This window comes from Taeniopygia guttata, chromosome 10 (assembly GCF_048771995.1).
Source record: "Taeniopygia guttata chromosome 10, bTaeGut7.mat, whole genome shotgun sequence".
Classification (NCBI taxonomy): Eukaryota; Metazoa; Chordata; class Aves; order Passeriformes; family Estrildidae; genus Taeniopygia; species Taeniopygia guttata.
The window spans coordinates 12,626,689-12,654,024 of NC_133035.1; the positions used below are offsets into that span (position 1 = coordinate 12,626,689).

General features: G+C 41.5%; 2 protein-coding genes and 1 long non-coding RNA gene across 7 annotated transcripts in view; 1 reads left to right on the forward strand and 2 right to left on the reverse strand.

The window, feature by feature from the left end:
* The window catches only part of ARNT2 (aryl hydrocarbon receptor nuclear translocator 2), a 96,619-nt gene extending 95,078 nt beyond the window's left edge, over positions 1-1,541 (reverse strand). For 2 of the 3 annotated variants that reach the window (XM_030281412.4, XM_030281411.4), the window contains exon 1: positions 1,299-1,457. In XM_030281412.4, coding sequence (XP_030137272.3) covers positions 1,299-1,329 — 31 coding nt within the window. In that variant the 5' untranslated portion in view covers positions 1,330-1,457. Of the gene's footprint in view, positions 1-1,298 lie in introns of all 3 variants that reach the window. The other variant, XM_030281410.4, reaches the window with a different exon arrangement.
* A 4,159-nt stretch (positions 1,542-5,700) lies between these two features.
* LOC116808803 (uncharacterized) lies at positions 5,701-26,225 on the reverse strand. 2 transcript variants are annotated; one of them, XR_012057543.1, is made up of 6 exons: positions 26,099-26,225; positions 21,903-21,956; positions 15,379-15,536; positions 12,261-14,136; positions 10,013-10,113; positions 5,701-7,058 (listed from the first exon to the last, which is right to left on the reverse strand). It is a non-coding gene; the product is annotated as an uncharacterized lncRNA (long non-coding RNA). The 2 variants fall into 2 exon arrangements; XR_005981557.2 differs by lacking the exon at positions 26,099-26,225 and adding an exon at positions 23,308-23,510.
* CTXND1 (cortexin domain containing 1) overlaps positions 25,726-27,336 on the forward strand; it is a 34,861-nt gene continuing 33,250 nt past the window's right edge. For both annotated transcript variants that reach the window (XM_030281403.4, XM_030281404.4), the window contains exon 1: positions 25,726-26,280. The gene's annotated coding sequence lies outside the window, so the exon portion shown is untranslated. The remainder of the gene's footprint in view (positions 26,281-27,336) is intronic.

Sequence of the window (27,336 nt, forward strand, 5' to 3'; positions counted from 1 at the left end):
GGCTCTGCCCTAACTCGGCAGTTTCAGCACTGACCTCTGAGCGGACAGGGCTGTTCCTTCAGTGTGCAGCTTGGAGAGCAGACAGAAGGGCAAGCCAAACCAAGTCAAAAAACGCTGTTTGTATCCTCCTCTGTCTGCAAAACTTATTTCACTGAGTGCACTCAGTAAAACTCTGTTATGATGCCCAACATGATACCCTGAAAGCTAAATGGTATTAATTTCATAACCTCCCCTTAAATATTAACTTTCATTTAATATGTAGAATTCTGATATTAAAACCTACTCTGACTGGCAAATATCAGTTTCTGCTTAGTGTATTGGCGCTTACTGAACCCAATTCATTGTTTATATCATAATATTTACTTTCAGCATGACAACTATACCAACTACAGCAGGATTTAATCTAATGAACAAGCTTTAAACATTAGTTGGCATTTACTCAAGAAAGCCTTTAATTGTCAGAACTCAACCTGACTCTACAAAAAATAACACAATGCAAGCACATATTAAAACAAGTAAAACTGAAATTGACCTCTAATTCAATTCTATTCTTCCTTAGTACTGAGCCCAGTGCAAGATCCGTCATCCCACTTATTTTATGGGTCAGATACTTGTTGATCCACACCACGCTGACACAAGTACATCTCCAAAATACTACTCTGGCCTTTCATCCAAACTCACTTTATTCCATCACGCACTGAATAAAAGAGGTGTTACATCTCACAGACACATAACAAATCGTCGGGGAATGCCTTCCCTCGCGAAAAAAAAAAATTAAATGGGAAAATGCTTGTAAGTTTATTTTGTCAATAACTCTAGTAGTAACAGCAAATATTTACTGCATCCTTTGGAAAGAAAACAAACACAGGGCACACGCCGAGGTGCCCTTGGTCAGTTTCAACACCGTTTTGACTTGACGAGCCGACAATAAAGCTGAGCATCGTGGAGGCAGGGAAAGCCCATGTTCCTACTCGTCCCCAGGGCAGGCACGGCTCCGCAGGTGCCGCCCCGCCCGCCGCGCTGCCCTACGCCCGCGGATGCTTGTGCACAACTCTTCATTTCTGCAGGGCTGCGCCGGCAGCCGGGGCCGGCGTGTCCCCCACGGGCTCCCGGCGTGTCCCGAGGAGCCCCCACGGGCTCCCGGCTCCGCTGGCCCGGCTCGGCCGGCCCGGGGCCCCGCGGGGGCGGCGGCGGGACCGCCCCGGGGCTGCGGGGACCGCGGCGGGCCGGCGGGGGCAGCCGGCGGCGGGGGCGTGTTGTGCGGCGGGGCCACTTGGGGCGAGACGGCAGCTACTCACCGGGAGGGTTTACCGCCGCCGGCGTTGCCATCTTGTCTCTGAGAAGAATTAAGACAAATGCAAGAGGGGCGGAGGGATGCTCGGAGCAGCCCGGGGGAAGCGCGGGAGGGGCGGGCTGCCGGCGCCAGGGCGGGCGGGCCGGGCGGCGCGGGGGCGGCGGCTGCTCCCGCCCCGGGACCGGCGGCGCTGCCCGCTGCGTGCGGGGCGGCCCAAGATGTCCGATGGCCCCGCGCCGCCTCTGCTCATGCGCCGCGCTCAGTGAGCATGTGCCGGGCGGCCGCACATGTGCGCTGGGCCCGCGGTCGCCGCTGCCCGGCCGGGACCCCCCGCAAGAACGGCGGGAGCCGGCCCCGACACGGCCCCGGACCGGCCGCCCCCCTCGGGGCTCGAACCCGCGGCCCCGCGGCGCGAACTTCCCTGAGCCAGGGGCGGCAGCGCAGCCCGCGGGCGGGAGGGGCGTGCGGGGTGCGGCCCAGCGGCCCCAAAACCAGCGGGGACGGGGCGCTGGCCTCCGGCACTGAGTGGGAAAGATGGGTGCTCTGTGTCACCCTTAAATTGTGGGACCAGTTTGGGGTGCTGTCCATGATCTCCGGCACTGAGCGGGAAAGATGGGTGCTCTGTGTCACCCTTAAATTGTGGGACCAGTTTGGGGTGCTGTCCATGATCTCCGGCACTGAGCGGAAAGATGGGTGCTCTGTGTCACCCTTAAATTGTGGGAGGAGGTTGGGGTGCTGTCCATGATCTCCGTCACTGAGCGGGAAAGATGGGGTGCTCTGTGTCACCCTTAAATTGAGAGAGGAGGTTGGGGTGCTCTCCCTGACCTCCGTCACTGAGCAGAATGATGGGTGCTCTGTGTCACCCTTCGATTGAGAGAGGAGGTTGGGGTGCTGACCTCCGGCACTGAGTGGAATGATGGGTGCTCTGTGTCACCCTTAGATTGAGGGAGGAGGTTGGGGTGCTGTCCATGATCTCCGGCACTGAGTGGGAAAGATGGGGTGCTCTGTGTCACCCTTCAATTGTGGGAGCAGTGTGGGTGCTCTCCCTGACCTCTGGCACTGAGCGGAAAGATGGGTGCTCTGTGTCACCCTTAAATTGAGGGAGGAGTTTGGGTGCTCTCCCTGACCTCCAGCACTGAGTGGGAAAGATGGGGTGCTCTGTGTCACCCTTCAATTGAGGGAGGAGTTTGGGTGCTGTCCATGATCTCCGGCACTGAGCGGGAAAGATGGGGTGCTCTGTGTCACCCTTCGATTGAGGGAGGAGGTTGGGGTGCTGACCTCCAGCAGTGAGCGGAAAGATGGGTGCTCTGTGTCACCCTTCAATTGTAGGAGCAGTTTGGGGTGCTGACCTCCGGCACTGAGCGGGAAAGATGGGGTGCTCTGTGTCACCCTTCGATTGAGGGAGGAGGTTGGGGTGCTGTCCATGATCTCCGGCACTGAGCGGGAAAGATGGGTGCTCTGTGTCACACTTAAATTGCGGGGGTGCTGTCCATGCCCTCCTGAGCTTAAGGGGAAGATCGAGGTGCAGGTCAGCACTCCCCAAAGCTGAGCACATGTCCAGGGCGCTGTAGAATGATGTTACCACCATCCGTGTTGTCCCCAGGTAATGACATTCCTTTCCCCCTGAGGTGACGAGGTTCTCTAGAAGGTGGAAGGGGGACAGAGCCCCTTGAGTTCACGCTCATCAAGTGTACAAAAGTGTCCAGGAATTCTGACATTCTGTGCCCCTCCAGGTGGAGTGTATGAATGGTACCATATTCCTCTAAAAACCTTGCTTTGGCTCACACTGCACTCCCTTTCATGCTAAGTAGTACAACTGAACAACTGATCCTTTGTAACTCAGCTCACATTTCAGGGCTTTGCATTGCAAACACAAGGACAAAAATACACTTTCAATTAAATTGGAGATTCTTCTCATAATCTCATAACTCAAGTCTTCAAGGGGAAAAACCCCCACTATCCCAGAATTAAACTGCAAGATTTCTGAAAAGCCACTGGTGTAATAACTGCAGCAGTCATGTGTAATATGTGTGAAATACTGGAAAAAAAAATAATGCATTTTGATGGCTTTGTCATCCCCCTGGAATGCTGCAAAAGCCTGTTAATCTTTAAATGCCTGCCCATGGCTGTGCTCAGTTGCCCTGAACAGCCCTGCAGAAGTTGATGGGAGCAGTCAAAATGAAAAGTTGCAAATCAATCCCTTGCTTTGCCAAATGAGTAACCTGAACCAGTTTATCCATTAAGATGTAAATTGGCAGAAAGGCAGGGAAAGCATGGAGGCTGTGTTTGTTGACTCATTTCCGGTAGAGGAGTTTAATCAGAACGGCACTAAATGCTCCTGGTTATCTAGAAAGTTTACTTTATCTTTGATTTATTGTGCTTTTCCCTATCAGATGTGGAGCCATTTTTCCAAGCGTCTTACTGCTTTAGTGCCTGCTGATGCTGTAGAGTTTTGGATGCTCAGCAGGCAATCTTAATTCTTATCTCAAGGCATTTACCCTGCTAATACTAGGCTGTTAATATCAGCAATTTTGTAAATGCATCTTATTTCTTCTTCAGTTCAGAAAAAACATTGTGATTTGATGAAATCTTGGTTATAGTTTTTCTTTTATAGTTTTGCCTTTTATGAGGAAGGCAAAATTTGGAGTGACTTACCCTGCTGCAGAGTCATAGCTCAATTCCTTCAAGTTTCTGCAAAGTCTGGTGTTCAGATTGCACAGGTAACGCTGGTCATGAAAGCTTTTCCATGAGCCTCCATTATGTCAGGTAACAAAAGTGCATAAAGGTTAAAAGGTCAAGTTCCTAATACTCTAATGATAGTAAAAAACCTTATAAAGCCAGAATTTATAGCATTAGGCACTTCTGAAGTGTCCTCTGAAGACTTTACAAGTGTTCAGAGGTTAAACCTTATCTCTCTCTTCCCAGAAATGCACTAATATTTCTTATTTCGTTCCTATTTTAGAGATAAGGAAGCCACCCTAAAAAAACTGGAGAGATGTGACAGTGCACTGTCGTAGCTTTCAACAGACAGATGGAATAAGTCCTACAAAGACTGAATATAAACCAGGGAAATCACTCAACTCCCTGTGCTGTCCCCTTGTGTGATATCCTGTGAGATGTTAGATTAGCCCAGAAAAAACATATTACAGGGTATTTGATACTGTACTCTGCCTAAATAAGACATTGGGGCTTAGAATGGAACAGGTTCTGTCAAATCTTCTGTGATTCAGACATAATTATGCAAAATAAAACCGCTTTTCTTTTTTTGTTTGGTGTGAGTTTTGTTGACACGCTCTGTTCAGTTTCACACGCAATTCTTTGTTCACTTAAATAGATTGAGAAATTAATTGATTTTCTCTCCTCCCCATCTTCTCTATCTTAATAGCCAGTATTAGCAGAGGCTTTCAGAATCCCTGAAACAATCCATAAATGAATGGAATTATTCTCTGTTTATCTGTAATACACTACTTCCTTGCTGTCTCGTCCTGAGCCTTTCCAGATCCATGGGGAGATCCATAACACTGGCAACTGCTGCTCGTAAAATTGTGTTCCAGTTATGGTGGAAATGCAGACTCTGTATTTTACTTGCACTGTAATTTAAGGAACACGTACACAGCAAAGCAGGAAATCAATTCAGTTACAGAATGAATTCATGTTTTGTTAAGTTCATGCTGAGCTATGTACCTTGAAAGCCTAAATCCCGTGGAATGGGGCTCCTCACAACAAAAGCAGGGACAGGGCTGGACTCTACCCTGGCACTTGCAGAGAGATTAAGCAGGGCTGTATCAATATCAAGCACAAAATATTATGGATATACAAGATAGCAATATGCAAACTTTTCGCTGCTCCTGTGTCACAGTAGGGGCTGCGTCACCATTTTAATACAATTACAAACAAGTATTGACATCATGTGTAGCAACAGGAAAATAAACAAATTAAGAAAAGTGATTTTTATCTCAATTTTGTTATTATGTACCAGAGAATGTCTGTTAGGTGTCTTTTACAATGATTGTTTCCAATTTAAAGGGCTATTACCACTGAGAGCAATGCTCAGCATACATGTGTATTCTGTTTCTTGGCTGGAGAGGCAGAAATAGATCAGCTGAGCACTGCAGCACACAGAAACTGCTCTCCATTAACATTTTTCCTTGGAAAGCTCAGCACTGCTCTGCTGGTTGGAAAAAAATGGACTTTGTACCTTTCTATATGTTCATCCCATGACGTAAACTAGTAATTTCTAAATGATTTTATTTATTTTAAATAGAGGAAAAGTAGGGTTTTTTTTGTTATTTCCTTTGAAAAACTGAAGGCTTTCCAAGATGGATGTGAATGAGTGAATGAGTAGCAGAATTTTCTTTTCTGGGGACACGAAGAAGTTACGTGAAATTTCAGACACTTTAATCCAGTATAATCAAAACCAGTGACATTTTAATGAAGTCTCATACTTTAATAAGACCTCCCAGCTACATTCTTTGATCTGTGTTTCCATTGAAATTGAGTTAATATATTGCACCCAATTCATCCAAAAGTCCTGGATAGCTTGGAAGAGTATGATATATGTATATTAAAGCAACCCCATCCACCCAAGTACTTGAAACTGGAACATTATATGCCCTTTTTAATTTGTTTCGTCACGTATGGGTGGCCACACTTGCCTAAATAAGCTATAGAGACAATGATGAAATTTAAAACATGAACTATCATAGGAAGGTATTAAAAGCATTTGTTAAGGAAATTACAACCTTGTTCTTTAAACTATGCCATATAATTTAAGAGAAAATTGTATTCTTCCTATAAAATGCAATAAAACACCTCGATAGGAATGTGTAAGTTATATTAATCTCTATTCAGTCCTGCAGGTATAGAAATGTAATTTCTATGATGTTCTCTACAGCTATTGCTGTTAAATTCTGCAGTGGTTTTCCTTTAGGGAAAATGACATTGAGTATTAGAGAAACCCTTCTAAAAGTGAAATGTGTGTGGCAGATGTCTCTTACCTAAGAAATTCAACTGATATCAGACAAGTGTTCCTATGCTAGTGGAAGTATGGACTAGAAGCCAAGAGCCTGACAGACATCTTTTAGCTCTTAATTTAATCTCTATCATTCTGAGCTTCTTCAAAGTTTCTAGAAATTTAACCATGTATGAACAACCAAAATTTAAACAACAAAATTTGAAAGTAAAGCTTCAGCGAGGAATAGCTGGTGCAAGCACATTAACACATAACCTGTTTTCTTTGCAGTGTTTACTAAGCAGATTTTATTTTATTTCCTGACATTAACCTCGCTCTCTGGCAGAAGCATTGCCAACAGCAGACATCATTAAGCTGAGAGAGGCTGTTGGTGGTTACCTCAGGCAGAACTGACCACAAGGCGTCTGGGAATACACTTTTCACACTGCTTTCCTAATTACAGCCCTGAAACCATTCTGTAAAGCAAATGGGCAAAAAACCAAAATGGTATAGAGAGCACTGATCTACTTACATAAGCCCAAGACATGAGCAAAAAGAGCCCAGGAACACCACTAAATCAGCAACTGAGATCAGACCTATGCAAGTCAAGCCTTTTTTCCCCCAAATTCCATATATCTCACCTTGAACTAAAAGCTTTGTCTTCTGAAAGGAGGTGTTGCTGGTACATTTTAATCAGGATATAATGATTTAAAGAGACCTCTTGGAGTGGAGACACAGAAATGGAGTTCCACATCAGTAGAGAGTCTTGAGCATCTTTATCTCTTCTGACCATCAGAAATAAGAAACTAAATTCTGCAGAAACAAAAACATGCACATCAGTAGTAGTTCCAATAAAGTGAAGACTTTTTCTTCAACAATTTTGTGTGACATCACCCTACTCAGTAGTGCTATAATGCCAACTGGAGTAAAAGATCAGTCAGTTTAGTACAAACGAGCGATAAAACCAGAGCTTTGCTTCTGCAGGGGAGGGCCTTTTTCTCTCACTGCTCAGTGTGGACCAATCTACCATTTTCCCAGATTCTTGCTGCCCCATCTGCTTTATTGCAAGGTCTGCAAATGTACTAAAGTCTAAGGATTCAAGTAATGCAACATCCACACTACATGTTTTGAGAAAGTTTTCACATTTTTTATTTCTTGGTTTGTGATTTCTAGTTTTTTAATATTTCTAGACTTGACCTATTTGTAACCAACAAAAGATTGATATGTTCTGACATACAATAAAACCACTGGTAGGACCAGGACACGTTTACATTTATGGCAAGACTGTTTGAAAAACATACTTTAAGAACATGGTACATTAGAAAAATACCGCTGCTAACTTATGGGACGCCTTTCCCTTGTTTGAAATGAGAATTTATGAAGAGTGTTTCAGTAAGTTTTATAAACAACATTCTATCATCTTTACAGGGTTTTCTTTATGTCATCAGAGAGATTTAATGAGTATCATAAGCTGCAAAGAGACTACAAGGGCAGAAAATCTCTCACAGTTAATTGCAGCAAAACCATCTGACTCCCATGAGATATAGAAAGCAACCTCTGTCCTAAGGAAAATAAGAAATTCTGAGGAATGTGGAGCATGCTGTGCTATTTCAGCTGAGCTCAGGACAGCTGGAAAAAACAAATATGTGAAGGAAGTGACTGTGATATTTTCCCTCTGTTCTAATGCTAATTCTATTTTAATTCTTCTCTGCTTTCTTTAGTGCCTTTTTCTCCAGCTACACAAGATAATGATTTCCAAGAACCATAAAAGAGAACAGAAACACATGCATTTAATTGTCTTATAAATTGAATTATGATTTATGACAGTTTTTACATTTCACAAGTAAGATATTATGCAAATTTTCAGCAGACCCTTTTATTTAAAGAGCTTGCACAAAATATTTTTGGTAGCTCTCTGCTTGATTTTATTTCTGAAACACACAAACTGAACACATGTACCTGTGTCTCAAATACCAGGCAGTACAAGCTTAATTATGTTCAAAAATTGAATCCCTGAATTATGGAATGCAGCATAATTAATTTCTGCATTAGCTGAATTGTTCTTTAAAAGTGATGGAGCATCCCTTACCATATGCTTTATGGCTCTTGCACTTTCATTAACAAGAAGGAACAACTATCTTGAATAGCTGGATATATATAGCCATAGATAATTTTTCTTTCCTATCTATTCTTCCAGATCACCATGAATATAATAAAATTCTTCTACCATATCTGCAATTTTATATAAATAAGACTGCGTCAGTATATATTTACATTAAAAACAGTTGCCAACATATAAAAACTAATCAGACCAAAGATGCAGCTGGCTGAGCATTTTGTTTCTGAAAATGTCCCCTAACTCTGCAACAACTGAGGAAAGAAGGCAGAGACGAGGCAAATACTGAGCTATACTTCCCTCTGCTGTACTCTTGCAGCCTCCAGCAAACTGCAACTACAAGAATTCATGCAGTAGGGGGTTTCATTTGCAAAATAAATCCACTCTGAGCATTAGCCCAGAGCTCTGCATTTATTGTGAAATGTCACATCAGTTAATTTCTATCCATCCAGGCCAGACCATGTATTGATTCCCCTCAAACAAGAGGCTGAGTGTCAGGATTTTAAGCAGTGGAGGGATAGAGTTGGCACACAGATTCCTGTTTGGTAGCTGCATCTTTGGGGGTAGGAAGTAATAGTACAGAGCAAATAGCAACTGAGGCAAATGTTTATAAAGAAAAGATTGTGGAATAGCAATGACTGAGTTGTGTGCTTCGAAGTGTACAAAATAGTGAAAAACACTGTCATTAAATATCCTGGGTATTCAGGATATCTACTGTGTTCATCTCATCTGAATTCACAATGTCAGTGTTCACAGCCACGATGTCATAAGCCTTATTTTGAGGATAAGGCTCCCAGACAATACTAGTCAAATAAATTTTGGGTGTCTGGAAGCTGGAAAATCAGCATCTTCTTTTCCTACTCATCCTGGTCTAAGAAAACAAGAATAAAATAGTAAGCTGTTTGACAATTGTCTCCTTATTTCAAAATGGAATGTGATGAGGGCTGGCATATTATGTTGGCTTCTCCTCTTTGGTTCATGGGACAATTCACAGTTCTGGAAGAGCCACGTTCTGCCACTCCAGAGCAACATTTTTCCCTGAGTGCACATGGATTTCACTGCAGGGCTGCATGCTCACAGCTAAGTTGGAAAGGGCATAGCTTTAAAGGTGTTTTCATACTGTTTTTTCATACTGCCTCTTTCATGGTGTGTTTTATTCTGCCCATTGGCGTGAGGCAGAATTACAAAGCCAATAAGATTGGAAGAATGTTGGGCTGGGGCCTGATTCCTCAGAGCCTGAGCTACCCTTTTGTAATGTGATGTTTACAGGTTTTGCCAGGGATTTCCCATTCCAAGCACGTTGTGCTTCACCTCAAAGTTCCCATCTATCAATTAGAGTATTGAACGGTGGTGGGAGGCAAAATCAGAGAAGAGGATTTTCCAGAAATGCCCTTGGTGCATTGGAGCTACAGAGGAGCAGAGATTATGCTAATTCCCAGCCCCCAGGAGGGAGGATGTCAAGAGGATGTTAAGGCTCTGCAGCTCTGTCTGTCTGCCAGAGGTTTCCCTCCTTGTTCCAATTACATGGGCAGAGTCCATGGCAGGGTCTGTGCATGATGGAGACAGAGCAGAGCACTGAGCAGGTGCAGGAGGAGCTGTGAAATGTGGTTAGTCAGGGCATAAGCACTAATATGGGATCACAGGAACATACTTCCCCAGTGCTTCCAGCTGGAATGGTGCTGGTCCTGGTCTAAATTTGCCTTTAATAATGCTCAGCATCAGTCCAGTGTTTCCTTCTGCTGCTCCTGTTGCCTGAAACAGATTATATCCAGGGAGAACAGTGAAACTTCCCAGTCATTATCTGACTGCCCCAAAGCTGCTGAATGTTACAGAGGCACGTGGCTAGAGTCACCTCTGGAATGGTCAAGGTCTGAAAAAATTGGTTTAGACATTTTCCAAGGCCAAAATGTGGATTGGGTAAGTTCGGCCCCCCATTGATCCTCAGACACCTTACTGAATTTATGATCTTCAAAAGGCTTGAGCAAATCATGTCTTTGAGAATCTCCTCGAGATGAAAGACAGCCATGAAAAATAGGACTGAATACTCTGTGTCTCATTCCCAATGAGCACATCCTTCAGTATGTGTTTGAGGTATTTGTTGTACCTCTCACAGGGTAATGCACTGCCTTTCCCTGAGCAGGTGATTGAATAGCAGGAATGTGTCCTGAAGACCAGAATCTGCAAAATGCATCTTTTCTTGCAGTATTTCCCATGTATAAAGTATTGACACAATGTTTTCATACTACCATGACTAATATCAAGTGCTGTTCTCAGATATTTTTCAAATAATAAAAAAAAAAGAACTTCCATTACTACCACATGAAATCAGATTAGCCCTGCTGTTAAGGCATTCACAAAAAAAGGCAAATCCTTCTATTTTCTTCTGCCCAAAGCAATAGCAAAATAGAGATAAGCTGTGTGATTACCAGGCTGTGGGTGATGGAATTCAAGGTCAAGTTGTGTTACTAATCATCTAAGCACCACTTGTTGCATATGCAAAGCCAACTCTGCGGAATTGTGCTACAATACTCTGGAGGTAACAGGGAAGAAAAAGAATTTCTTAAAATACCAATGATTTTTCTGGCACTCACACTGTAAGCAACCCACATTTTTATCTACAGATTAAATTTACATTTTCTGGTCTTCTGTATTGTATCTTCAGAAAAAAACACTGCCAGAGTCAAATGAAATTTTAGGTATCCACAATTCAAAGGCATGATTCAGTATTTTTAAATTCTTAAGTGTGATGCTGTGGGTCATGTCACAGGATTTAAATAGAGGAGAACTCATTAGTAACTGCTCATTTATTCCCGTCTTGACTACCAGGCAGCAGCAATAATACTCAGAAAATTCCTGTCTTTCCCTCACCACAGGATCACATGGGGTTGGAGCTTTGCTCCCAAATCACCTGACATCCATTGCATAGCTCATCAGCATCATCATTTTCATCCCAAGGAGCACAGGAACATGTTCCCTATCCACCTGGGCTTTCTGCTAATGCTTGGGGCTGCTACAGTTTAGGATTAATGAACTCTGAGTTTCTGCTCTACCAGGATTTGGATGCTAAATGTGTGCCTCTTGCTAGCAAGGTGTGACCATTTATAGGAATGGTTTTAAAGGACTCCTTTAGCATCCAGTCCTGCATAGAGATGCCCTGGGTTCATCACTTTTCAGGCATACATGCCCACGTAAAGAATGAGAATTTGAGTGCCAATTAACTGCTAATACCAAGTTCCTGGCGTGATGCCCCAGACGTCCTACAGTGTTAGAGTTCTAGTGTTTTCCAAAATCAATTTCCCTTTTAAAAAATGTATCACTAGTCCTTCTTGATTACAAGTGTTAGCTTTTGTATTCATTAAATTGCCTGAATGAGCCCCAAGATAGAGGTTGATGACATTTCTTCAATGCAGCAGCTTTTTCCAGAATCTGCAGTTTCATCAAAGTATTCCTTTGGAACATGCTGCCTTTTTTTTTTTTTTTTTTTCCCAAAAAAAGAGGTTTTGCAAAAAGGTAGAAGCATTTTTTACTCAAAATTTTATTTCAGTCGTATCAAAATCATTAATTTCAAAAGTCAGCATCAAGTACTTCCGTCCTGTTAAATGAAGCAAGTCATGACAGCTTTCTGGACTTGAATGCATTGTTTCCACACCAGACCCTCACCTAAAAGGTAGGGGTTTTAAACTGATACAAGGAAAGTCCTGGAGAGGCTACAATGCCCTAAGGAACTGCAATTTTATTTTATGATCAGCTTTTTGAAAGTAATACTTTGGCTATCTTTCCAAAGGCCTGTATTTGGAATTGATAGTGTTATTGAATTGTTGACACTATTGACATTTTTAATTAGTGCCATTAGGTTTCAGAGTGAACAGTTAAATTGCTGTTATTTTCAGCAGGTTTACCTGGTTGCTCTGCTTGTCCAATAGTCCCAAATGCCTCTAAACTCTGTCTAACAGCAGAGAACATTCCTGAGAAAACAGACAAAGGGTCTACAGAAATTAACAATATGAAGACCTGAACAATAATGAGATGCTGAGATTGTGGCAATAGCACTAAAAGATTAAAAAAATAAAATGAAAGTAAATACATGTGCAGTATATGTATTACATCATTCATCTGCATTCAGTGAGATTCTCAGTTTTAAATATATATTAAGCTACTGCACAATTTCCTTTTTACCAGAGCAGATTGTGAAAGAACGTCTAAATTCTTCCACAACATTTATGTTTCATTCTGCTGCAGAGCACAAAGTGCTGTAATGCACAGCACACAAATTGTCATGTTCTTGTCTGGGGAACAGTCTTGAACTCATTAGTCAGTTTGCCAGCATAAGGAACATAACACAGAACCTGTGAGATGCATATGGTAACAGCTTAGAGTCTTATGACCAATCTGGTTTTTGTAACAGTTTGTGAATACCTCTAAAGTAAATTAGATCTATTAATCTATCTGATTTTGGATGGTTTTTTTAATCTCATGTCAAATGGTTTTTTGCAGATTTGGATGTTTTCCATTTTAAACGTATGTGCTGTGATTAGAATACCAGAGTGATAGGGATCATTAAAAAAACATTTATCATCTTAAACTGTTATTGTTGGCTTTGCTGCGTATCTGGCCACTTTAATGTGTTCTCCTTAAAAGGAAATAATTCCATTTTCCTGGGATAGTCCAGGTTTTGAGAAAGCCTTGCTTCAAGGTTGCCTATACTGTCTGCTGGGTTCTCACAGTGCTTGTTACTGCTGTGTTTTGGTGTGGCAGTGTCCATCTCCAAAAAGCAAGTTTTGCCTCTGGAAGAAGTCTGACATGTGGCACACTGCAGGGAAATGTGCACCTTGCCAGAAATGCCGGGTCCCACAAGAAAAATTGTTTATGTAAAAGTGTGCAGCACAGCTTTCCTTTGCTCTAATTAAAGCATAAATGTCATTGTTCTTAGGTTCTTTAAATTAGGTTTATTAAGGTTTGTGCCACATTTTGGAATGCAATTAATGTGTGCCTAAGCTTTCCATTTCCTTTAATGTCACAGGGGATGTATTTGATATAATAATGTTATTTAATATTTTTACAGAAGCTAAGGAAACTGAGATTAGGCTAGTTTGTTATAAATTAAAAGCTAAATAGAACTCAGTGAATCAATCTTTTTTCTGGCAAGAGTAATTTATTCTGCATGTTATATTCCTTTTATATATAACTTACATTTCAGCATCCTACCCCTGACATCAAGGATTTATACACAGCTCAGTCGGTTTATGGGCAAGATAATTTTTGTCGGTAATTACGTGAACTCTAGCATTCACACAAGGGTCATGGGAGGTTATTTAAATTATACAAGTGCCATATAGAGGTAAATTAATGCCCAGATACTGCTTTCATGGTGCAGGTTAGACTGTTTGTTAGTCCATGAGCACTGGAATGAAGGTATTACTCTGAAAACAAGGTGTAAATGCTCAAGTAGAAGAATCAGGTCCCAGAAAATTCTGTAGGTTTGTCATTTTTTAATGGGCTAACTAAGAAGACTTCATAGACCAGTTTTAAAGCAGGTTAGCATGAGTGCTTGCAGGATCCCATGCCATGAAATGCTTTCATTAAAAATAAAATGTAAGGATGAAATGCCAAAGTGGACCATGACAGGCTGGGGTGTGGCTCTCCCAAAGTTCACACTCGCCTGTGGGCAGCAGCAGGATGGAATTGGAGCTCATGGAAGCACTGGACAGACTCCAAGGCCCTCACTGGTGTGACAAGGAGACCTGCAGGATCAGTTCTTTTGGACCTCCAGGAGTTCTGAAAAAAACAAAGTACTCAAAGATAATATTACATCAGTTTTTGTACCCTTGGTACAGAGGATGAATACAAGGCAAATAGAAGAACTAAGATGCAAAGGTAAATCCAGTCCCAGTGCTAAGATTTGTCACTAATTCATATTTGTAATGAAAAAGAGTTTTGGATCCACAAAAGTAAATTCTGGCATTGGTTATGTCACCTCTCATATGCTTCTTGGAGACAAATATCAGCCTGTTAGTAAGAGCTTGCTGAACCAGTGATCCCTAAATATGAGGAATGCACAGACAGTGGTATTGTTTTATCACTGTCTTATTTGGAGCAAGAAAGAAATAATGTCTACCCAGATGTGAATTTGGCTTTAATACATAACTGCACAAAGACAAAAAAATATTTTTCTTAAGTCCAGTGGAATTACATCTGACCAGCATTTCCAGAAATGCCTTCTAAAAATCCCCTAATAAACTCAGTGGGTGATGAAGTAATGTTGGCTAGCAGACACAGAACAGCAAGAATTAATAATATACATTGTTGGATTTATTTACTTATCACACAAAATTACTGAAATGCGTGCTGGGAGAAGAAAAGGCAGGGACAGAGACACCACGTTTCTAACCTGTGGATCATGTTAGAACAATCTGGGGATAAAACAGGGAACCAGATTGTCAAAATAGTGTAAGTGGATGAAAGCAATTGCTTTCTGTGAGTGCCTTCTTTGAGAATGACTGTCAGGAAACAGAGCAAATGCAATTTAACCTTGATATTCAGTGACTGTGTGTATTATTAGATAACTGTGTGAAAAGATATTTCAGAATTTCATATGGCTGTTTACTGCAGAGGAATTTCCTCTCAGAAAACTTAGTATTTTTCTGAGGATCTGAACAAGAGATTCCAAATTCAACAGCAATAACTCAATACCTAAGTGAATACCACTTGGATGAGCTGTTATTGTTGTTTAATAGCAAATATTTTTGTAGCATGTGGTGGGCAGCTCATTGAAACATGAAGATAATGACAATCCATGGAGCCTGAAGCTTGGCTGACAAGCCATAGAAAACAGACAACACAAATCTGTGGGATGGGGTGGGAGGCAGGCAGGCACGATGGGATTTCAAAAAAATCCCAAACAAAGCCCAGTCAGGGAAACAGCTTCCAAAATATTTATTAAGGTTTTCAAGGCTTCAAAGATAAAAGAGTCATTCCAAACATAAACTCTCATCCCACACAAACAGTTCTTGTACTTACATGCTGTTGTCTCAACAAGCTTTTGTTTTCAGTAGGAATCTTTTTTTTTCTGAATATAATTTCCAGGAGATAAATTGGAGATGTGACACTGACCTCAGGGAAGTGCTGCATGTGGATGATCACAATTCACCAAAGGGCTGAGTGTGCCCTGTCTTGGCCTGTATGGCATGGGAGCAGGGTTAGAGGAAGGAAAGAAGGAAAAAGAGGAAAAGGGAGGAGAAAACAAAGTGTGTCACAATCATGTTCAAACAAAATGTGCTATCCAGAGAAGTTCAACTTAAAGGCACTCGTTTCCTAGACAGTTTCAACAAAAAATATTATTATATGTACTTAATTTAAGCATGTCTTGAAGACTTTTGCTTTTCCAATAATGGATAGAAACACCAGTTATTATTGTACCTCAGCCAACACGTGGTGGTTGATGAACACTCCTTGATGAATAAAGGTATTAGCCCTCTACAGATCCTTTTCAGTAGACAAGAAATTTCTCCACCATGTGGAAAGAAGTCTTGCTTGCTCAGTGAAATATTAGCCAAAAAGGTGAATTCCAAATGAAAAGGGAATTTCAACTCCAGTTTTAGTTTGCCCTCTTCCACTGAAAACCAAACTCCATCAAACCCAGGTTATCAGTGCAAATCCCTGTGGTAGTCAGGTATTTCTGGTTATTGTGTGCTCAGGTGTGCTAGGACTTACTTCCACCTGCTGCTGAGGTAAGATCTCTGCAGGAGTGTGGTTTCAGCCCACATTTTCTCTGCCTGTTCAGTTATCTGCACCTTGGGTTCAGCTGCATTCCCTTCCTTTTTCAGACTCTTCCTCTCATCCCCAGGCAGCTCACTCCTCCTGTTCTTGTTCCAACACAATCCTTTTAAGATGTACATTCTTTTTGATCTCCAGGCTCTCAGACTTGGCAAGCCAGCTGTGTAACTGCCTGGGGCCTGGAAAACAGCATTTTCCCAGCTGGTTATTGAATTATTATTATTTTAACTCCCTTGAAGTTGTTTACCCCAGGTATCGTGTCTCCATCGCTGTTTTGTTGCCCATTCGTTTCCATCTTCTCCCAGACTAAACAGCTTTCTTGGACTTAACTCTATAAATAATCTTCACATGCACAGGCTGAAGCACATAAACTCTTCATGAAAGCAGAGCACTTAATTCCCCTGGTTCTCCAAACCACAGGAGTTAGGATTAGCTATCTAGAACGTTATACCAACAATTCCCAGATTTATAGGTTAGGTCAGCAGTAGAAAAGGTTACTGTGCTGCAATCTCTGACTGCTGAATTTGCTCTCCTTTGTAGATTTTCTCAGCTATTCACATGAATAGGGAGGTGAGGGCCACCTGAGGTATTGTATGAACAAGTATCTTCCTTCCAAAAATTTGTAGAAACCACACCTATTTCATGCTTTGTGCATTCACTTGCTAAAACTGTCCCTTTGTTTAATATTTTCTAGTTTTCCAACACATCTATTTCCTTATCTTTCTTTTCTCCTCCCCTCTAACTCATATTTTCATAAACCATTTTATAGAAAGGATGTTTTTTGCAACATTGCCTGAGGTTTCTTAATTTATTTGTATTCCTTTTAAAAAGTGGTGGGAACTCCTGAGAGAAAATGGAAAACATTTTTCAAGACTTCCTAAAATACACTGTGGGTAGAGCAATGCACTGAAAACAGAAAACACTGCTCGTTTGCCTAATTCCCCACTTCTGCTAGTTACAATTAAGACTTAAAATGTAAGGAAGTGACCCTAAATGTCTGGAAGAAGAAAAATAACTTAGAAATCCATTTCCATTTTTCTGGAAAAGTTTAGCTTCAATTGGTGTGTATGTCATATTTATCAGATGCCATTTATCAGCCAGCTTGTATGGTGAACACCTCTGATGTGATACTACAGAAAGCTGCAGTGTCAATGAAAGAGGAGATAAGGCTGCACCAACTGTCATTGATTCCACCCTGTCCAGGTCCACACAACACTGAATTGAAATCTTTTGTGTCTTTGTAAACCCTGCCTGTGTCCCCAGCCACTGCTAGCAGGGTGACACTGGGAGAAAGCCTTCCTTGAGTAGCCTGGATCCATCTGGAGTCAAGTAATGCTGGGGCTCTCTTCATTCTTGGTGCAAGGATAACACTTTTCTCCAAATTTAGCACTGAGGTGGAATTGCAGCAGCAGGAGTTTTTTGGCACTTTGTAAGAAACTTTTGGAGCCGCTACAAAATCTACCCAGACAAAGCATCCAACTGCTAGACAAAATGCAATATCCCACTGCAGGGTTAGGAAGTGTTCTTTTGCAATGCAGGAAGGGCATTCAGCATGCTGGCATTTGTGAGCAGCCACATGCAGCACGTCCCAAAGTGTTTTATCAATGGGAGAGGCTCCTTCAGAAAGGTCAGAACAAGCTCTGATTCCCTTTTTTAGCTGAATTGTGAAGGCGAAAGTCAGCGAAGGGATTCCCATGAAGATTTCCATCAGTCACATTGGAATAGATACTGTGGTGCAGGCAGGCTCACACTAACTGAGATAGGACTCAGATTTTCTGGACTCTGTCTTTTCATTACACTGAAATATTTAGCAGCACTAAATAGGTAACAAACATCACTTATATTTTCAAATGTGGAAAAAAGCTGCAGGTCAATAAAAAACTGAAAGTTCAAAAGCCTAAAAAAAATTGTGTTACAATAGCAAGGCTGAGATCTAGATTTGGTTTCTGGTCTTTCAACTTGTGGCAGAGGTCTAAAAGCTATTTTAGTAAAGGACAGATAATTCCAATATGAGCAAAAATTAAAAGCAATTTGTTCAGCACTGAGCCATTCACAGACACTTGGTTATAAAACAGCAAACAACTCATCATTCTTAATGTTATTTTTCTCTGGGGAACTGAGTTTTTTGTTTGCTGTAATGAACTGTTGTAATTGAGCTCACTTTTACTGAAGTAGAGCTCTTTTCTAAAACAGAAAAGAGAGATGGAGATTTATTTTGATTTAAAAAGATGTTTGCAACAGAATAAATATACAGGCAATATAACCAGGACTTTCTAAGTATGTAAAAAAACCTGCATTCAGTTAACTTTATTTTCTGTTTCATTTTTCAAGGAAAGGCATTTAATTTTCATTGCTGATATATGCTGGCATAGAAGATCAGCAGGCAGATATTATAACGAAGTGTTCTTTGTTTACAGAAAAAATTGTGTTCATGATTTTTTAATAATGTTTGACAGTCTCATCAGAAAGAAATGGAGGTCTCAACTGGAATTGTTGTTTGTCATATGCCTGAGGCCTGAGGTTGATTTATTTTGTTCCCCAGCTGACCTGATTTTATTTGAACTAATAACTGAAAGTTTTCTTGCATCTTTTGCTATGGCAGTGCAATGAATGAAGTCCTAATGAATGAGCTGCATTTCTCAGAAAAATCTTCATTATCTTCATGCAGCTTTCCCCTACACTGCCTGGTAATTTTTAAAGCTGTGATGTTTTATAGGGAGATACAGGTAGCAGGTAAATCAAGATACAGAGGTAACTTTGCTCTTCCTTCTACATCTGCAGCTCTAATCAGAGCTGATCATTTGTGGCAAATCAAGCACTGACTTATAGAACAGACTAAGATATAATGGGTACAAGAGTGAAATATAAATCCTACTCATGCAGCTTCATCTCAGGCCCACAGTGAGGTTTGTGGTGTGGCTGGATAATAAGCCCACAGGTGCAATTTAAGTATCTCACGAAGCACATCAGCTAGAAAACCTCAGAGATAATAGTTCTTATCTAAATTGGGCTTGGCATACTGTTTTACTGCACCCCTTGGAAATCACAGAGGATGAGCCTGGAAAATTATTTTGTCTAATGAAAAAAAGCTGGGAGCATTAAGTGCAGCCTTTTAGAGGACAAAAAAAATGCTCTGCAGAAGAAACAGGACTATCATAGCAAAGCAGAGACATGTCCCACCCAAAGCCCATCACCTCTCAGCTCACTAACTCAAGGCCATTCCACTTCCAAAGGAGCATGCCATCCACTGAAGGGCATTCCAGAACAACCAGTCAGTTTGGGGTTTATGGTTTCTCCATTTGGATCCTAGGTTTTTAGATAGTCCATTTGACAATAGGACATACTGGAGGGTTTTTGTTTGAAGACATTTTCCCTGCAGTTCTCTGAAGTGCATGGAGATGCCTGCTTCCTGCACAGCATCCATGGCAGGAATGCATGATTTTCTCTCTAGAAAAAAAAATCCAAAAAACAACCAGCTTGCATTTGGCATGATGAACCATTTTGTGTTCCAAGTCCATATTTTCAATTTGATTCTCCCAGTCATAAATGTCTTGTGATGCTGAGTAACAACAACATAATCTGAAAATTATGCCCGGCTGAATGGGATCGTTCATAGCTGTTATTCCTCATCTATGACTTACACATTCCAGATACGATGCATTTTTCACCTGCATGCTGTTCCAAGGGATACATGCCATGGAGAATGGCAAATACTTGAAGGGAGACTCACATAATGTATGAGCCCATTACCCACAGTCTTATGATCCATCCTTTAATAACCTAGTTTTGGTTTGAGATTCTTCCCATCTCTTAAGAAGGTCTAACTTGCTGTAATTATTTTTTGATTTAGTTTTGCTCCCTAGACATCTTAATTCACAAGTTTTAAGTTGTTGCTTAATACAAAGCATTAAAAACAGATTCACACCCAGCTATTAACTACTTGATGTATTCAGACATTAGCTAATAAGCAAAAATTCTAATAGTCTGTGTCTGCCCACAGACACCATCTGAGATGGCAGATGAGTCCTTCCCATCACTGTAACATCAAGTCCCAGGTCACCATCCTCCCAGAGAATGAACCACACTCATTTTGGCTGTTCCACTGAGAGACTGAGCACATTTTTTGCAAAGCAGCAGGAACTCTCTGCTTTCAGGAGGGCTCATTAACTCTCTGCTCAGTGCTCCCAGCCCCACCACACACAGATTGTAAAGACAGGAGCAGCCCAGTTCTGCCCTGGATCAACACTGGCCGTTAATGTAACTCACATATTATAGACTAAAAAAAAATTATATATATATATATATATATATATATATATATATATATATAATATAATATAATATAATATAATATAATATAATATAATATAATATAATATAATATAATATAATATAATATAATGTAATATAATATAATATAATATAATATAATAATTATATTCTATATGTGTATATATAATATACACATATATAAATATTTCTTAGTAGATTCTTCAAAGCATTACTGGCCTAAGACAACCATCAGCATGTCAGACAGCTTCAGAGAGCATTCTGGACCCTCAGACCTGGACTCCTCTCTCATTCCATCTCCTGACTTAATTAAGTCAGGAGAACATTAAAGGGACAGTACAGGCACTGCTCTTGCCCTTCTCTTTGTAGAAGCTGGCTGCATAAAACCTCCATTTTGCTAACTCCTTCATTTCAGCCAGATTGCTTTCTTTGCTATTGCAATTCTTTTGACCCAGGCTTTTGAATGTTTGACTTCAGCTCTAAGGAGAATAAGAATAAAGATGCACAGACAAGGAGCTCATCAGATCTTACATTTCCCCAAAGACACAGGAGAAAGAGAAAAAATATTTCCCTGATGATCCCATTCAATTTTTAGTCTCTTGGAGGCTGTTAGGGACTGGCTACATAAAATAATTTGTTTTATTCCTCAGAATTTTCAATATCAAAGGAAGCTTGATAGGTAGAATTAATACTGTTCAAATGGGAAAGAATTTTCATTTTCTCTCGCTGCAGTGCGAGGAATAACTATTACAGAAGAACAGGAGGAGGTCAGTGGCCTGTCCTGGCTTGATCCCATTACCTGTATCAGGATTGTGAATTTCCAGCCTCTGTCCTGGCATAGTTTGGGATAGCTGGGGTTTGTTCACACACTCCAGGTCTCACTTTCCTTTTTATTTCAGTGCATCCAAGGGCTAAACCACCCTCTCCCACACCCCCAGCCCTTTCCTCAGCTGCTGTTCAGGGCTCTCAGTAGCTCCAGCTGCCTCAACTGCCTCACATGTTGGCAAAATCAAACCTTCACTACTTAGCCCCTCCTTCAGCCTTCACTGTCTCTTTTCAAGTCAAAACCACCTCCAAAATGAACACACGAGCCTTCAGATGCAATTCCCCAAAAATTCCAGTGGCAAGATCCAAACGCAGAATGTGTTTGGAGAAAAGGCACTCTCTGATCTCATGGACAGTCAGGGCTGTCTGCATAACTCTCTGTTCACATCATCTGCTTTCCTTTCTGCTCTTTTCCCTCTCGTCCTGAAATGCAAAACCACAGCTTCACATGGCTCCAGAGCACATCCTCTCAGAGCACATATCTTCACCAAACTGAAGGATTTTTTAGGGCTGGGCCTGCCCTCTCATCAACTGCGAAGGATCTAATGCAATTTTGGGCACAGAGACTACAATTTATGTAAATAGATCTTAAATATTCCATTAGATCAGGTTCAAATTCCATGATCCCACTTTCAGTTTTACTGGAGGCATACCTGGATTTGTGTGACAGGAGGATTTCTCCTGCTTCTTGACCTCAGAGAGAACAACTGTATAGAAAGAGTAAGGAGAGTAAAGTTGAACTCATGGGTTTAACAGAAGAACATTAGGGATGAAAAGTTGTGAATTAAATAATGCATTTTATTTGTACGGTAGGAGTACAAGCACACAGGGAAACTAAAAAAGAAAAGCTGAAACTGATTATAGAAGAGTATGGAATCTGCTAATTTAAGAGAAAAATGTAAGCTAATTAAGATATTGATGCCCACAGTTAAGTGTCCCATTAAATTAGAAAGCACGTCTCTAATTAAAATGAGATGTTTTGCTGGCTAAATACTCAGTTCCTTTTTCTCCTCATCTTAAAGAACTGTAATATCTCAAATGGAATGCAATTAAATCAGTTCGAGAAAGATTTGGGAATTTCCTGCTAGAGGAGACAAGTATAATTCCCATTCATTCACTTTTACAGGGTCTGATTATGTAGACATATTCAGGACAATTCTACTGAAATAAGTAGATTTCTAAATTATTCGTTTGTAGGTATGTGCTTATGTTGAAAATTAAGGTGTTTGTCTTTCATCTTAGGTTAAATTATTCTGGAATAATAAAATACAGATCATCAGCACTAAAGGTAGGAAGCAGTGTCCCTCTCACACATTAAACAATTTAACTGTGACAAGTTAATTCAGTGTGGATGCAAATCTGGTCTCACACATAAAATAAATTAATATTGTCCTAACCCTTAATGTGCAAATGTCTACTTTTTATAACTATTTTTCTTCTAGGACACGATATCAGGCAGGTTTTCTTCTAATTCCTGTCACGAGATGTGTAGTAAGGAAGTCCTTATTCTAGTCCTTGATTTCCATAGGTTGCAGTGAGCAGCTGACCATGGAGCCAGCTGAAAGATGACAAAGCAAGAGAATAACTCAAATTTGAATTACAGTTCATTTAAATATCTGAGGAAAAAGGATGATCTTTCAGCTAACTTTGGAAGGAGGCACAGAACACTCTAAGCTTTTTATAACCTGAAGTTGTACTCTCTGAGTCCTCTGAAGACTCAAGTGACTTGAGCAGTCTTTGCTCAGTGTCTTTACCCCCATTTTTCTCTTGCCCAGCTGAAAGAAGAGTGGCAAGGTGATCTTCCTGCAGCCATTGCCTGCAGCTCAGCTTCCCTCTGTGCAGGCCATGCTCTTCACCCTGCTGTACACTAACTACCACAGGTTATCCCTAGGGCTATTCCATGCAGCCACAATTAACCTGTAACACTAATTCAGACTGTTCCCAATTTTTTTTAAGCGTACAGAGCCTGTTCTTGGCACAGCTATACTGTTACTATATAAATATTTCTATATTTATGACAAATAAATAAATAAATTTAGAACAAACATAAATTCGTACCTGAACTGATTTATTTTTCTCACAGACAAGCACTCTGCACTATATGGCTCCCTTCAATATTACACATCCAGAGTCAATTATAAACCTTTATATTTCTCTAGCAGGAAGGTTAAAATTCAATTCTCCTTTATTGCAGTTTGCAAATACAATATACTCTCCAGCTGGCTAGCAAAAGCTCCTCAGTTAAATTATTTTGTGCAACACTGCTTCTTAGTCACTGGTACCTCCCTACACAGCAACAGCCTGACAGCCCCACACTTCCAGGCTATTTATTGGTCTGTCCTTAAATGGGAGAGTTCTTTTACAGCATACTTGCTTTTTATCAAAATGACTGCAAAGAGAGTTTTGTATTTCCTTTTGTTTTGAGGGGTTTCTGGGTGAGGGCACGACAGTGCTTTTAGGTTTTCAGCGTCTCCTGGAGGGTTTGAGTCCATGCTGTCATGCTTTGTGCCTCTCCCCAGTAAATCAGGTGCCTGGTTCTTTGTTTTTAGGGTTTAAAATACTGTTACCAATAGAAAGTGAAGTGATGCGTTAGCATAGCAGAGTTCCTGCGTTATTGAACTGAGGCAAGGAGCCCAAAAACCAAATGATCCGCTGGAATCTATATTCCTTCCCTCACCACAGCTCCAGAACATGAGATTATTATGCTTGTTAGAATAACTACTTATCTGCCTGTGGCAGGGCTGGCGTTTCCTGGAATGTTGAGAAGGTCCACACTTAATTATGGTGCTGACTTGAATATTTTTGTCCAACTCATACTTTAAAGAAATCCATTATAGCTTATCCCCAACCAAGGGAAATAAATGGACTTACTTGAAGGATCAATATACTCCAAAAGGGTGAGACAGGAATAAAGAGGAATATTGGAGCACCTTTCTACAGGGTCCTATAAAGGCTGAGAACCTTCAGTGCGAGTTAATTGTTTCTGCTACCAATACTGCAGCTCCCAGATCCATCCAGATTTTCCTGCTTTGCTTACAACAAGATTGTCACCTGGCAATCCTGCTTGTTACATCTGCATCATTTTGTCTGACTTGACTGGACACTCCCTGGGACAGGAACTGTGCCTTGTCTGCATTTTAAAAGTAAAGACACACGCATAATACATAATTACTATACAAAACAAACTTAACATTCAAGGCAGCTTTGTTGGTTTTTGCTTTCTATGACTCAACAAATTTGTTACCTTGAGGTGCTAAACACAGTTGTGAGAACAAGAGTGAGAAAAAAAGTCAGTTTTGCTACTATAGAATTGTCTTCTCATTTCATAGGAATCCACTGGTGCTGACACTGATATGTGCTGGTTTCCCCTCTCCTCCTGGGTGTTATTTTTGTGAAAGTGCAAAGCAGCACCTTCCCAGCAACATCTGTCAGCCAGGAAGACTGAGTATTTTTGGCATTTTCACAGGCAGAAATTATAGCATGGAAAACAATAGGTACAGGACCAATGATGCTGACAGGTATCATAGAAACCTGAATTTATATAGGAATTCCAGAAGAAACTGAAGTCTAGCTAATAAAACACTTTTCCAAGGGGAAATGGGCTCTTTCTAGATGCCTGTCCTTGACTGCCCTTTTTCTAAAGAATCCAATTAATAATCCTGAAAAATTTATTAGCCACACTGTTTTGGTTGCTGGGATTTCCCTGTGCTATCTGAAAGGACAATCAGCCCCTGGGGATACTCAAATCCTTTGCTAAGGGGGTCAAAACCTTCCCTCACCAACAAAAAGCTGCTGCTCTTCTCCTGATATCTTAATGCCCCCATCAGTGGCAGAGAAAATCTCCCCTACCCAAGAGCCCTGGGGGATGAGTGAATCAACACCTTACACAGCACCTGGTCTTAGAAAATGTTTATTAATGATTGCTGTGTTATCTATTGAGGGTACCTATGTGGAAATATACCCCCATTTTTGCCCGCAGGACTGCAATGTATTTGTTTCCATGGATTTGCCACACATGGTTAGGCACAATTAGCATTTGCAGGAGGCCTGGATAGCAGGTAAGCACGGCCCCAAAATGGGGCTTTTCTCCTGAGAGCCCCTTTGAAGGTCAGGGTTGGAGCAGGCAGAGGTTCAGCTTCACAAATCCACTCACTCCAGCCGGTTATGGGGAAAGCGAGTGCAATTCCCCCACGGCTTCCCAAAGGCACTGAGTGAAACATCTCAGTACAGTACAGGAAAAATTAGGGCCCCTAACGACAAATTGGTAGCACTGTGGCTCCTGATCATTCTGCCTTTTTATTATTACTGCTCATTAATTCTGCCCCATCTGCATGGAGGAGCCCCCAAAAGTGACAGACGCTGCAGACAGAGGACAGGGGTGACAGTCCCTCCTTCTAGACTAGAGCAATGCTTGGAGACTGTTAAATCCAAGATGTTAATCCATGAAGTTTTAGGCTACTACTTTTTGACTGTATCCAGCAGGGCTGGTACAGTGCATTTCAGAGCTGGGAAACCCCTCCCCTTCACTTGTACTTCTGAAAAGCAGAAGATTTAGTTCAATTGACAGAGTGTGTTCCTCAACATATAAAATTGCATTGGCTTGAATTTCTATTGTTAACTTGAGCTCTCTCTGAAACATATAAATTAGTGTTTGGCTGAGAATTCCGCTGTAAGTTGCAGAATATGACAACTTGCAGGATACAGAACTGTAAAGCAAGATGAAACATCCCCAGCCCCTTTGCCTTTAAAATGCCATGGAAGCACAGAGGCTCTCGGCAGAACACCTTATCTGCTCTCCAAAGCTGTGACTCTTCATCCTCTCCTCATGAAGACCCAGGGGATTGCTTACTTAGCATCCACCAGAGGCAATGGATAGGGTGAGCAGCCGCTGCAGCCAGAAACCCCCAGCACGGAGCACGGGCAATTCCTGCACATGCAGAGAGTTCGGAGCTGAATTGTGCTGAGCAGCGAGCCCCGGGCTGGGCGAGCCCGGGGAGAGCAGCGCCCGCCGCTCCGCCGGGAAGCAATGCAGTAAGTGCCGGGGTATTGCAGCAGGCACCGCTCCCGGCTCACCCCGGGCTGCAGCCCTGCAGCTCCTGCCGGCAGACACACAGGCTCCAGCCCGGAGCAGCGGCAGGGCTGCACGGATTTTGGTGCTGCTGCTAAAGGAAGCGGAGGGATGGAGTGGGTTTGCAGCGCCAGGGATGTGGGCTCTGCTTGGTGTGGGTGTTGCAGGGGGTGCTTGCTGTATGTCCTGTGCTGGACTGGGGCTGCTGGCTCTGTTGGACAGGGTTTGAACAGAGATGGGCTTAATAACTTAATGTCAGCAGGCATTTGTGCTCTCCTTCATCATGCAGCATGTTTCCTGTGCTTGGGTGCAAACTATTTTCTGTACTAGTACTAGGTACTCTGGTGCTGGATTTAGAGGGGCTGTGCCTCTGGGTAATGGTGAACTGTAGATTGAAACTATGTGAATGAGTGATGGTGGGTAATACTTTTAGTTCTCTTCAGCAGATATGGTTAATTTCTAGTTTGTGGTAAATTCTTCGCTGTGGTCTCTGAATTGCAGATGCTTTTTTGGTAGATAAATGTTTGTAAGCAGTACTTTATCATAGCATAGCTGTGGCTTTCTTCAGATTCTGATGTTCTGTTTCTGTTCTCTGCAGCATCAGCTTTCTGTTTGTATTGAGTAAGATAGGGAAAGCATGAGTTAAAGTTTGCTTTATATGATGAAGGATTTTTACATAGTTTGAAAGTGTTTGCAAAATTAGCATTTGGGCAGTAATTGCAGGCCTTTGGAAAGATTTGTGCAGCATTTAAAGCAAATTTAACCATATAGTTTTTATTCTGTTACTTCAAAACTAATACCAAGCTTCATTCCTCTGCTTTCTTGGTACAGCTTCCTCAGTGACTTATGAGTCCTGGCTTTAGGATAACTGCCTGCCTTCAGCCTCACTGCCATTTTGGCCTTCAGGCATGTTTAACTCTTGAAGGCAATGTTTGTAAAATTTTTTTAAGAGAGCAATACATGCAACCGCCAAAAGTTCGGGATTCTGTTTTTGCTGCCCAGTCAAATGTCAATAATAA